The sequence below is a fragment of the Stegastes partitus genome, unplaced genomic scaffold (assembly GCF_000690725.1).
Source record: "Stegastes partitus isolate 25-593 unplaced genomic scaffold, Stegastes_partitus-1.0.2 Scaffold2015, whole genome shotgun sequence".
Classification (NCBI taxonomy): domain Eukaryota; kingdom Metazoa; phylum Chordata; class Actinopteri; family Pomacentridae; genus Stegastes; species Stegastes partitus.
Genome location: NW_007579746.1, coordinates 34,253 through 47,110, shown reverse-complemented (window position 1 = coordinate 47,110; position 12,858 = coordinate 34,253). Strand labels below are relative to the sequence as shown.

Below are 12,858 nucleotides of genomic sequence, written 5' to 3'. Positions count from 1 at the left end.
CAAATATTTCCACCTCATAACTTTACCATAAGCAATATATAAGAGGGTTTGTAGACACAGATTAAGCATATTCTGGATAAAACTGAATTTAAATGGAAAATCTACACATGGAAGCTCGATCTGTGTGTGGGGAAACCTTGTGGAGTTATATTGAGCTTCAGACATGCTGGCTGTGGCTGTTATGCTAAGCTAGCTGCTCGTCTACTGGCTGTAGTTTTATATTCTGACATAAAAGTGGCACATGAACAAAGTGAATGAGCACCTCTCCCAAAATGTTAGACTTTTCCTTTAAAGAGCTATAAACGGGTGAGAAATGTCAAGATTCCAAAGCATCCTGGGAAACCTGTGGTTCTTTAGTGCTGCCTTCAAAATCCTGGAAACTGAAAAAAGTTTTTTTTTAAGGTGCAATGAAATCTTGACCGGTTGGCTGGATGTAAGATGTGAAAAGATTTATTATTTTCTGGTGTCAGTGCGGCAGCTGGTTGGGGAGATTGTGTCTCTGCTCAGTGGTCACTTATGTTTTGTGGCGTTCTGAACAACCTGTAAAGGACGTCCATGGAGTCAGTGGAGAAAAACACTTACAAATCTAATGTGGATCAAAAACTTACATTTACATTCATATTGATGCACTAGTCTGCAAGCCAGGGACAGAAAATTGGGTATTTTTACAGAAACTGAGCCACTTTTCTCAGGATTCAGTCTGTCGACGCGCTCAGTGATTCCTCAAGATTTAAATAAAGGTTGAATAAAATGATGAACGAATGAAAAATGAAAATCCAAAATCGTTTTGGGTCTTAAAAAAAATCAATAAAGATGAAAAACGACGTCCCTGAAAACCACTTCGTCGAACAGCGTGGAGGCCTGAGTGTGTGTTTGTTGTACTTTAAATTGCACTCCGGCTCTTCGTCCTCCTCCTTCTGACCGAATCGTTTCATCGAAGCTGCTCGCGGTCGACGTCTAACTAATGAGACTTTGTGTGTCTTTGCTGCAGAACTCCCAGAAGAAACGAGGAGCTCGACCCAACAACAAACCCGACAAGAAGCTCGGCCAGCAGGTAACACAACGACGCACACACACACACACACACACACACACACTGCTGCTGCTGTTTGTTCCTACAGATGGTTCAGTAAATCAATAAGAGAAACAAAGTGCTGCTTCAGCAACCGGAGAATCCTAAACCTGCAGAGATCAAACATACAAACACATCATGCAGAAGGAGAGTGTTGAGCTGCAACACCTGCACGAGTTACATCTTTATTTTTCAGATTTCAGGAAATATTCAAATCCAGTCCTGCTCTATTCTTGATTCTTCTGCTTATTATAAGTCGGAGGCTGTCACGTCTGCAATATTTGGACTTCAGTGTCTTTATATTCACATCCAGCTGTCAGGAAGGGCTAAAAATATGAAATATAGATGATAGATGTCACCGTATTTCTGCTGCGGCTTTCGATTTGAACTTCGCCTCAGGCAGCTGTCACCTCGCCGGAAATGTAATCGCATGTTACCGTCGGTGAACTGTGACTTCTCCCCCCGAGTCAGCAGGTAGAGCAGAACTAGATGAACAATATCTTTATTGATTTAACACCAGCGAGCACAGACCGGTGTATGTATGCATCCATATACAAACACACAGAATTATGCATTTGACAGTAAAAAAAAAAGCAAAAACTAAAACACTTCTTAGAACAATCTCTGCCTTCTCTTCGTTTTAAACTCTCATGTGAGCATTTTTCTCCACTTTTTGCTCGTCAAACTCCCCTCGTTAGTCGTCCAAACCTACTGAACAGTTCAATCGCTGCTGTTTCTGCTTCTGTGAGAAAGTCGCTCAGAGTCAGAAGTGTTTGAGAGCGCAACAACAAAGCTCACGGATACAGATTAAAACGCTGCCAGACGAGCGTACCACCACCACAGAAGAAGAAGGGCTTTCGCTCTCTCTGGCTGCTAACAGGAGCTCGCTCTCTCCTTCCAAACCACACACACCATAAATGGCTGTAAATTCGCCGGCCCTCGCCTCAGTTAATGTGGCTGGAAACGCTCCACGGGCCGTAAAACAAATAGAGCTGCAGAGCTGCTGCTGCTGGGGAACGACTGGGTCACCTCAGGGCAGCGCTGGATACCACTGGGTCTGGGATATGAGAGAGAGAAGAGAGGTCTATCCACCCAGAAAAGGTTCATTTAGATTAATTTAGTTAGTTGGTGCTTTAAAGCTGCGTTAACCCTTAGAGGTCTTGGCCTGTTTTTGCATACTTTTACTTTTGCCTTTATAACCCACATAGGAACATGTTCACCGTGACCATGTTTGGTGTCTTTTCTTTCAGCACAACATCACCGATATGATCCGACTAATATTTTTTCCACTTTAACCAACTATGTTAACATTTTGGGCTCAAAAACACACAAAAAATAAAAAAATCCAAATTGAAAAAAATTATTATTTATCATAATAAAAACCACAAACAAGCTTAACGAAGCATTTTGAAGGTTGAAAATGTAACCATATAAATTTGAAAAGATAAATTTGATATAAAATCAAACTAAATACAAATATTTGCAGCTATATACAAAGCAGGTGTGGCTTTCTTGTGGCTTTCTTTCTCTTTTTATCGATGCCACTTCTGGAAATCGCTTCCGTCCACAATGAGGCAGACAGCCACATCACAGCAGCTGCACTTCCACGAACTTTCTTTCACTTTGTTTTTTAAAACAACAAATAATGAAGATGTTGAAAGAAATGCGACGCCCACAGCCTATATTTCATACGCCTATATTTTACACAAGTTTTTTTTTCACGTATGTTCATAACATCATATCTGCGGTTATATGTGGTCGATCGGCATGAAACAAAAACTGCAAGAGAGTTTAAAGTCTGAACTTTAAGTTGACGGCATCACCGTATGTTTGCTCGTTTTTCTATCATGCCGTCTCGAAAATGTCATATGATTATATCATGACAGCGTGGTGGTGGACCTCTAAGGGTTAACTGATTTTTGGCCACTGAAGAGCAGAAAGACATCACAGCAAGCTGACAGAAACCTCAGAAGTCTATGTAAAATCTGGTCTTAACTTCCGGGTCTTGAAAGTGAAGTAAATACGCAAATGCCTTTAACTTGCGTTCTTTTCAGTGGCCACCAGGGGGCGACTCCACTGGGTCCAAAAACTAGCCATAAGCCATGTCCCGATTCAGAGGAAGCATCCTTCAACGTATGGATCCTTTGAAGGACGCAAAGGATGCATCTAGTTAAATAGTCTTGTTAAATGAGCCGGTCTAGCTCACGACGGACTTCTTGCTTGCGTCGTTAAATCCCGTAATTTTTATCCCAAGGACAAGGACAAGACAGCGTTGTAATTTTTTGACTGAAATGGATCCCCAAATTGTGATTTCTGTTTTTAATATTTTGTTGACGTGTAGGCTTCAGATGTGTGCAGCAAAGTGAGTGAGAACCAGGAAAGAAATACTGAAAAAGAAGATTTGGTTGCAAAAAAAGAAATGCCGCACGTTTAATAGAATGAGATCAGATTTATAGATGAGACTTCATTAATCCTAAAGGAAATTCTTGTGGCAGATATTGCAAAACATTACATAATGTTAGAAAAGCAGTTCTGAGAAGAAAACTACAAGTACGATACATCACTCAAAATAAAAATAAGCACACTAAAATACGAGGAGAATAGAAAAAATGAAAAGTAATGCAGACAATAATTCTGAGGTAGTAAAGTTTAACCCATGATGAAGAAATGTTGCATTCGTAATTGAAGTGTCACACATGATAAAATAAATGTTACACATGAAATTCGAATATTAAAAATGATGTATTGCTCGTTACACTGACATCATTAATCACGTTCCAGATTCTGGCTTCGCACAATTAAAATAAACATAATCAATTTTGACAAATAACGTTCAACATCTGCCTCAAGACTTCAGTTTACAACCATTTGGTGACTCCACAGAGTCTGTAAATGTTGTTAACATGGTAGAAAACTGTGGCCTGCTTCCACATCCAGCAGACACCAGCAACATTATCCAAGTCAGATATCCCCTCTTCTCTGCTGGATGCTGTCCCTTCTTTAACTGACCAAACTCACAGATCTTCTGCTGCAGCTTTACTCGGTCGGGTTTGACGTCAGCTTATGGTTGAGCTGCTAATACCACAGACATCCTGACTGCATCTTACAATGTGTTTGCATTCACCTTTATTCCTCTGCAAGTGTTTCCACTGCTGCAGTTTATTTGTGAGCTACTTTTAGGCTTCTGGCTCTTTATTCTTTATCCCAGTGCGTTAGTAAATAATCTTTTCAGATGACGACGTCTGCGGTGAACCACTAATGAGCGTGTTTGCTCGACTTCCTTTTCTTCTTCGTTTTTTTTTTAAAACCAAACAAGGAACAACCTCAGCGTGACTCTGACTCGACCTCACCACAGGCCGGTTGAATAGATATCTATCATTATTTTTTTAGGTTCAAGGCTTCAAGGTTTAAATAGAATAAAAAAGGCAACGCATGCTGGTTGAGCTGCAGGACTGTCATGGGTTGAGGTTTTTGTCCAACTGATGTCCGAAATACAGAAACGTGCTTCACTCGTGACCTCTGATGTCGTCCGTTTGTGAGCAGATTTCAACCTGAGCAGCTCCGTGCATGAGGAGATGCCAGCGCTCGGCTCGTTGTCTGCGTTTATCCTCGTGTCGGCAGCTTTGACTTCCTCTGAGCGTATCCGTCCTGTCAGGTTGTCTGTGTGACCTCCGTCCCAGGACACGCTGCCGTCCTCTGGGTTGTGTTTTACCAGAACGCCACAGTTCAGATCCGTCACCTCTCATCAACCCTCAGTCTGAGTTTAAAGAACAATCATGTGTTTGTTTCTCACCGTTTTCAGATTTAATTTCTCTGTTTGAATGTTCTTAAATTAGACCAGTGAGACGGTGATTATCTCTTTTTTAAATTTATGTAACACATATATAATACACATCAAGCACAGATGAGTAGATTTTGAATACATTTGGGTGTAATGATTTTTTTTTTGTATAAACTTTATTGGTCTCTTTGAATGTACAAAAAACAAACCAGAAATGTTGCACAGACATTTTCTAAGTGTCGAGGTAGCTCTAGAACAAAGAAACACCAACACAGAGGAATAACAAACAGAATAACAAACAGAATAACAAAATACGATGTGGATCTCAGTCAAGCAAAATAAATAATTCCATCAAGGAAAAAAAGTCTTTGGGTGTTTTTGTTTTTCATATAGTGAAGAGATTTTGTGAATGTTCTGAGTTCCATCCATTAAAATGGGGTTTAGTCTTTGTATGAATAAGATGTTTGGCCAACAGGATCAGGTAGAAGAAAGTTTCTCTCCTCCAACATTACACCAGTTTTAATTAAGCTCATATTTACACTCAGAGGCCTGACGAGGATCTTCATTAATCCGTCTGTGAGCTTCACACTGAGTCTAAATTATATCAGAGTTTTACAACAACTTCAGTAAAATTATGAATTCTTCCATGAAGCTCATACATTATTGGAACAATTTCCACATTTGTTCATTTTTACTCGTCTAAACTCCAAACAGCTTCCAGGCGTTTTTGGTTCTTCACGTTTTGCTCACTGTGGGCTCATGAAGAAAACTTTAAATGTGTTCATAAATCTTAAATCTTAATTATATTTTTTTAAAAGCCAAAGTTAACAAAAAAAAAAACATGCAATCAACATCTACAACATTTTCCTCATACCCACAGAGCATTAGGGGGGAAAAGGTGACCTGCATACTAAAGCTATTTTACTGCTTTTTTACTGTTTTACTCTATTTTAATTTGCTTGCATGGTTGCCTCTATCTGCTGTAAACACTGCCTGAAGTTCAGCTGAGAGGTCCCTGAATGTTTGTCAGGTGACTGTTGCTGAGTCACTAATGGCTGATCAGTTGTGTTGAAGATTTCTTGTGTGCTTTGTCGAGTTACTTAACCCTTTATAGGGCCCTCCTTGAGATACTTGGAAAATGAACATTTCAACCCTAGGGTGTTGTTGAAGGATATTTCAAGATATTTTTACTTTTGTGACTTTAAAAAAATAAATACTGCAAATCAAGATGAATAAAGTTGCCATACATGGTGTTACGCCCAGCCTAGTGGTACCTGAACGCACCATGACTATGCCATCCTTCACCGGCCTCAAGCAGCCACATGATTTTATAGGAATAATAATAATGTATTTATAATGAAAGTGATTTTGAAACAAAGTTGATGGTTAACCAAAAACAACCTCAAGGTGACGTATAACTTAAATAAGAGTGAGCGCTACCAAAGCGACACTAAGCTGTTGGAGTCCCGACTTACCTACCAAAATAAAAGTGGCACGATTAAATACCAAGTCTGGCCTCCCCCTCTGACTTAAACAGCAGAAAGTGGAGTTCAATGCAAACCAAAAACAATCGTTTAGAAAGTGCCTGGAGCATTTGTTTAAGGTGGTGATGCTGGCACTAATATAAAAACTAAATCAAAGGTTCTTCAACCTTAAGGTGAGGCACAGGGCGGACATGTTGGAAGGAAGTTACCAAATATGGTCACCTGCCCCGTAAGGGGTTAACAGTTTTAAATAGGACACAAAGAATAAAGCTATTTTCATTAAATGTTGAGGTTTTAAGATTAGATTTAATTATTTTTTTGGGATAAAACACAAACTCTGATGCGTCTTCCTGTTTTTCCAGCGATAAATATCACTTCGGCGACTTTTTAAAAAAAAACAAGATGCCTTTCAAACCTTTTACTGCCGAGTTTGTGGGTTGAAAAACTGAATAGATTTAATTTTTGCACAAGTTTGATTCAAGTGGAGAGTACAGTGATCTGTGGTTGGAGGACGGTGATGTTTGGAGTCCTGATTGCCGTTGAGGAGGTTTGCATTATTCATAGAGGAACACGTCTGTGCTCTCTACACTGTAATCAGTGTGTCATACATCATCAGTGGCTTTCTGGTTCCTCCTACTCAGATTGTTTTTCAGTTAATTGATTAATTGTTTAATGCATCTCTGAACAAAAAAAAGAGTTTATGAGGATTCACTGGTCAGGTGACGGTGCTGCCTTTGCGTGATGTGTTTGCACCCGTCAGCCTCCCCGTGATGCAGCAGTTTTTCGTATCGCTGTCGACCCATCGCCCTCTTTTCATTCTGCAGGAGGACAGTTCGGACCTGAAGTGTCAGCTCCACTTTGCCAAAGAGGAATCAGCGCTGATGTGCAAGAAGCTGACCAAGCTGGTGAAGGACAGCGAGGCCATGAAGGAGGAGCTGGCCAAGTACAGGTCGCTGTACGGGGACGTCAACGCCTCGCTCACCGTGGAGGAGGTGAGGACGGAGGAGGAGGAGGAGGAGGTTTCCCAGAGATTCACTTTGTCTCTGTCACATGCTGATTAATGAGCACTGACGATATAGCGGCGACTGAACGAGGGCGTGAGAGATTTAAAAGCTCCCGAACTCTCAGAACGAGGGGGGAATGAGTGCATTTTGATTTCCAGCAGTCCATTTAGCGAGGCCACTTTTTTCTTTCAGAGGGCTGAAATTGTGCAAAATCTGCCAGTTAACCTCGCCAACCGCTGCACCAAAACAATGCCCAGTTTCTGCAGAAAGAAAACACTGGTTTTCCTTTGTTTTCAAACCATTTAAATCTTAATTATTTAAAGTTGAGGGCTGTAAAATGGTTGTTCCCATATTAAAAACCCTCAAAGGCACATGTTTTCTCTGGGAATAAGAAGAAAAAAGCCTGAGAAAGCTCTTCAGAGGACACAGAAAACACTTTTTGAGCCGTTTTTCTAGTACAGAAAACGAACCGTTAAGCTTTTCAGTGAGCACAATGCAGTGAGTGATTCCCTTCTCTGTTACTATCAGTTGGTTTTCAAGTCATTTGTGTGATATTTTACTACTGGTACAGCTTGTAAATTCAGTCCTTGAATTTTTGCCGCTTTACCGATAGTCGTAGCTCAGTCGCTGTTGGCTTTGTAGATGTGCCGAGGAGCACAGAATTTTTATTTTTTTTTTACAGAAATGGATTTGTGTAAATGGTTTGATTTAGGTGAATTTTTAAAATGAGACGTTTTGTTAAAATATCACAATTTTCGGTTCAGATTTGGTTAATTTTCTAGATGGAGCTGCACATTAGACACGGCTAGAAAGCTCAAAATCAGACAAATCTTTCTGTTTCCACCTGATAAATCGTCAACTTTTTAAGATTTTGTGCAGTAAGTAACAAGAAAAATACAAGTTGAATTTCTTTGATTATTTACTTCACATAAACTAACAAAAAAGTTCTCACAGGTGTCACCAACACTGAGGGAAACGTCCTTATATTGAGGGTCCGAGCACTAACAGCGCAAGAACCCTTTTGAAACCCTTGTGATTATTATTATTATTATTATAGTATGCCATCTTTGATTGCATTTTTGAGGGCCTGAACGTTCTCAAAAACTGGCGAAAATTGGAAACTATCAGGGACGTGGACATGTCACTGCCAAAATGCCTCCACAGAGTCCCATCGGAACCACGTTCGGTCTAGAGCTACGACATTTGGTCGGCATATAGAGCAGGTCGGGACGCATAAAAAACTTGACCAGCGCCAAGCTCTAAAATGTAACACAGCTCAACTGCGCCACCTTAAAAATTTCAACAGAGTCCCATCGGGGCTACGTTTCACTTACAGCTACGAAAATTGGTACGCGTATGTAGCAGCTCGGGACGCACAAAAAAGTCCATCAGCATGTTTACGTAAACCCAACAGGAAATCCGCCATGTTGGAGAAACGGCGAGAATGTCAGGCGATTTTCCCTCATTTTTGACCATTTTCAAAATCTATCTCCTCTGAGCACGTCTGCACCAACAACCTGACGTGCGCAAAGGCCAACAATCGTACGGCTTTAATTTTGAACTGGTTTGCACAGTCGCCTGTGTCTGCTCTGTGTAAACACTGCCTACAGTTCAGCTGAGACGTCTCAGGCGACTGATATTAGCACTCACGTAGCTAATGGCTAATCGATTGTGTTGAATAATTGTCTTTATGTTTTTTGTGGTGTTACTGCAAACCGTTTAGGGGCGTTTTTAAATTAACATGTAGAATAAAGTGATTCAAATGGTTACTTCAAAGAGCGTTGAGAAGATCAACTATCAAGCAAAAATGCTGAAAACACGACTGGTTCTCTGACTACAATGACCTTTCTGACCTTTCTGTAATGAATGAACATGTGGGAGGTGTTTAGCTGCTCCCCACCTCCTCGTATCCGTTTCATTGACTCCCCCTCTCCCTCCCCCAGGTCGCCGACTCCCCCCACACCCGGGAGGCGGAGATCCGAGTCCACCTGAAGCTGGTGGAGGAGGAGGCCAACCTGCTGAGTCGGCGCATCGTGGAGCTGGAGGTGGAGAACCGAGGGCTCCGAGCCGAGATGGACGACATGAAGGGGCCGCAAGGTAACTCATCATTTATGACCGGGATTCATGTATCAGAGATTCGAGTTGCTCTGCAGGTGAAAATAGTCTTCAGTCAGCAGGTAGCCAGACCGAATTAAAATTCTGTTACAGCAGAATGTGCAGTTGACCCTCCTGAAAGCCCGAGAAGTTCCACAGTCGCCTTTTTAGTCACTGTGGGTTCATTTAAGTCCTGCACCTCAAACAGTCATGGCTAGAAGAGAGAACTTAGAAATGTCTTTTACCTGTGTAACGAAGTTCTAAGGCCATAAATCATTAAAAGAAGGAAAAAAATGAAATTCCCTGATTACTTATTTTACAAAAATTGAAAAACCTGGAATCAACATGTACAAGTGTTACTGATCCTGGAAACATGGTGACTCTACAAACGATAGATCTTATGGCTTCACTGATGAAACATCCTCATTTTTTCCTCCAGATGGTCCTCAGGAACTGGGCGGTGTTGGCGGCGGTCTGGGGGCGGGGCTTGGCCTGACAGGCGGAGCCATGGTTCTTGGGGGAGGAGCCTCATCTGAAAACGTCATGGAGCTGCAGAGACACCTGCAGTTTGTGGAGGAGGAGGCGGAGCTGCTGAGGAGGTCTCTGATCGAGATGGAGGAGCAGAACAAGCTCCTGATGAACGAGATCAACCGCTACAAGTCCGAGCTGCCGCCGCCGGCCTCCACGCTGTCGTCCAACTCGCTGCTGGCTCTGACGGACGGGCTGCTGAACGACAGCCCGGTCCACTCCATACAGGAAGGGGCGGTGCTCATCAGCACCGACACGCCGGCCCCCGAGGAGGAGCTGCGACTGGCCCGGCTTCAGATCGGGGAGCTGAGCGGGAAGGTGAAGAAGCTGCAGTACGAGAACCGAGTGCTTCTGTCCAACCTGCAGCGCTGCGACCTGGCCTCGTACCACACACCTTCATCGTCCTCCTCCTCATCCTCGCTCAGACTGGCTCTGGAGACGGACGCCGAGGCCGGAGACTCTGCCGAGTGCCTCCCAACCAGGTAAACTCACATTTTCTTTTCCCTTTGCAGCATTTGAGGGTAAAACTGCAGATGTTGCTCTAAAGAGGACTCCTCAGTAAAAGTATATTTTATCATGCATACACTTGTTTACTGATGAGAACACAGGCGAGACACAACTTTTGATTTCTAATTGGTAGAAATAAAAGACTCCTCAAATTCAATAGAAGAACCACAGATGAATGAAAGCACCTTTATACCAGCAGAGTCTGAGTGGTTTAGAGGCCACATCAGTTCCTCACCTTCAGCTGAACACATCAACAAGGTGTTTGGGGAAAAATATAATTCTGTCAGTTTGTTTTGATTTGCCTAAAAAAAAAAATCAGCCTTCCAAGACTGAATCCTCTGACCTCCAAGCAGTTTGTTTTGTTCTCCTGTAACCTTCTGACTTCTTACTCATTCTTCACGGCAATATAAAGTTCAGCATCTCGATGGAAGCGGCTCAAAGTAGAGAGAACATAAGAATATATCTTCTGTGCAGAACGACAAGCCTAAAAGGCCCTAAATGATAAAAAAGAACAACACTAAAGTTGCATTTCCTAAATTGAAAAAACCTGCCCGGCGGTGTATCAGGGAAAAGATTGAAGAAAAAGATCAAATTCAAATCAAACTTTATTGATACAGCACTTCTCATACAAAGAGCAGCGCAAAGTGCTTCACAGCATTAAAAGCATTCACCATTAACCATTAACATGAATGTCTGTACCACATTACACAGCAATCCATTCAGTAGTCTGGATGTTTTAAAGAACTCGAGCCTGTGAAAGGTTTCAGTGATTTTATCTGCATCTCATAACTCAGACAAATCATCTCAGTAGTACAGAGCTGAGGAGCAAGAATCACTCAGTCATCCTCTAAAAGTGGAGTTTACCCAGTTTTTACAGAAGTGTAGTTATTCAGGTCAACGTCGATGTCCAGATCTCAGCTGTTACAGCCGACGTAGACAGAAAGCTGTGAAAAAGTTCTGTGTGTCTGCGTCAGCCCGCCTCATCGCAGAGAGCCAGTCGGAGGCGAGAACGACGCCCTCGAGATGAAGGACCAGAAAAAGAAGATCGAGGACAACGCTGACGCTTCGCTCCCCGGGCGCCTGGGGCAGAAGGACCATGATGCCTTGCTGGCCATGAGGGACCAGGCTCGCTTGGTTTCCACGGCGATACAGCTCCTGACCTCCCCCGAGTCCAACTGCCTCTCGTCCTCCCCCTCCATCTACCACAAGGTGTGCAGCAATGAGGCGGCGGAACCGTGCGACCTGGAGAAACCTCAGCCTCACGCCCAGGTAACCGCCTCGGCTCCCGTCCGCTTTTCTGTCACGTTTAACCTCCTGCAAACTTAGAGAACGGCACTTTTTAAAAACTTAATTCTGCATGAACCCAGAAATTGCACCTTTAGTTAAATATTACATTGAAAAGACTTAAAAACACTAACATCCCCTTGATGAAGCAAAATGATGTGTTTTAGATTTTGCAGTCTTTTTCCAGAACATGTGCATAGACCCTGTAGATACTGTAGATACTAGATCTAAAAACAAGTTTTATATATATATTATATATTGTCAATTAATGTGCATTAACAGAAGGCCTGTGATGAATATTTTTCTTGACTGATTAACCCTCTGAACCCCAAACACTTTCCACTTTTTTTTGTCACATTTTTAATCACTGTCGGCTCATTTTTCTCTAAATTTTCTCGTCTTTGATTCACATGAAGTAGAAACTACCAGAGTGAGGAGCGTATTAGCTTTATTAACAAATGTCTTTCGCAGCCCTGCAGCTTGTGATTTATCAGCTCCAGCTTCACTCTGACCGACTGCGAGATAAATCCTCTCCTTTCTCCTCAGATCTCCGAGCTGTCCGACCTGTCCGACCGTCCTCTGGTCGGAGCTCTGACCAGCAGGCTCCAGGCCCTGCACACCCAGCTGCAGGCCTTCGTGGAGCGGGTGGACGGCCTGGGTAAACCCCCGGCAGGCGGGAGGGACGCTCAGGTGGAGCCTCCACCCTGCGCCTCCATCACCTGCTCCGGAGACGGTCAGGACGACCAGAACCGGGCGGCGGAGAAGGTAAAAAAGAAAAAACAAGAAGAACCATGCTCCTCTTCACTCCCTGTCACTCCTTCTCTTTCATTTAGTCTCTTTTTCTTTTACGTTTGTTAGATTTTTATTTCCTGCCGTCTTTAGTTTATTTCTCTGTTGCTTCCGGTTTTGTTTCCGTTAGTTTGGCCGACCAACACTCCCAATCCCATCTCAACACGCAGCGAGGAAGAAGTTTACACAGCCGGCCCAAATCTGAACACATGAAATAAAATCCTTTTTATCTGTTGTTATAACCTGAAGTGTCTCCTATCTGCACCTCTGTGGAAACAACACAACCACCACTAGAAGTAGAGAGAATTTAATATT

General features: G+C 42.6%; 1 protein-coding gene across 1 annotated transcript in view; it reads left to right on the top strand.

Annotated features, from left to right (window-relative positions):
* The window catches only part of LOC103373573 (protein SOGA1-like), a gene marked incomplete at its 5' end in the record, with an annotated part of 110,652 nt that overhangs the window by 65,769 nt on the left and 32,025 nt on the right, over positions 1-12,858 (top strand). The window contains 6 exons of the mRNA XM_008303478.1: positions 992-1,054; positions 7,162-7,329; positions 9,285-9,438; positions 9,875-10,445; positions 11,445-11,739; positions 12,301-12,519. Of these exons, the coding sequence (XP_008301700.1) occupies positions 992-1,054; positions 7,162-7,329; positions 9,285-9,438; positions 9,875-10,445; positions 11,445-11,739; positions 12,301-12,519 (1,470 nt within the window). The remainder of the gene's footprint in view (positions 1-991; positions 1,055-7,161; positions 7,330-9,284; positions 9,439-9,874; positions 10,446-11,444; positions 11,740-12,300; positions 12,520-12,858) is intronic.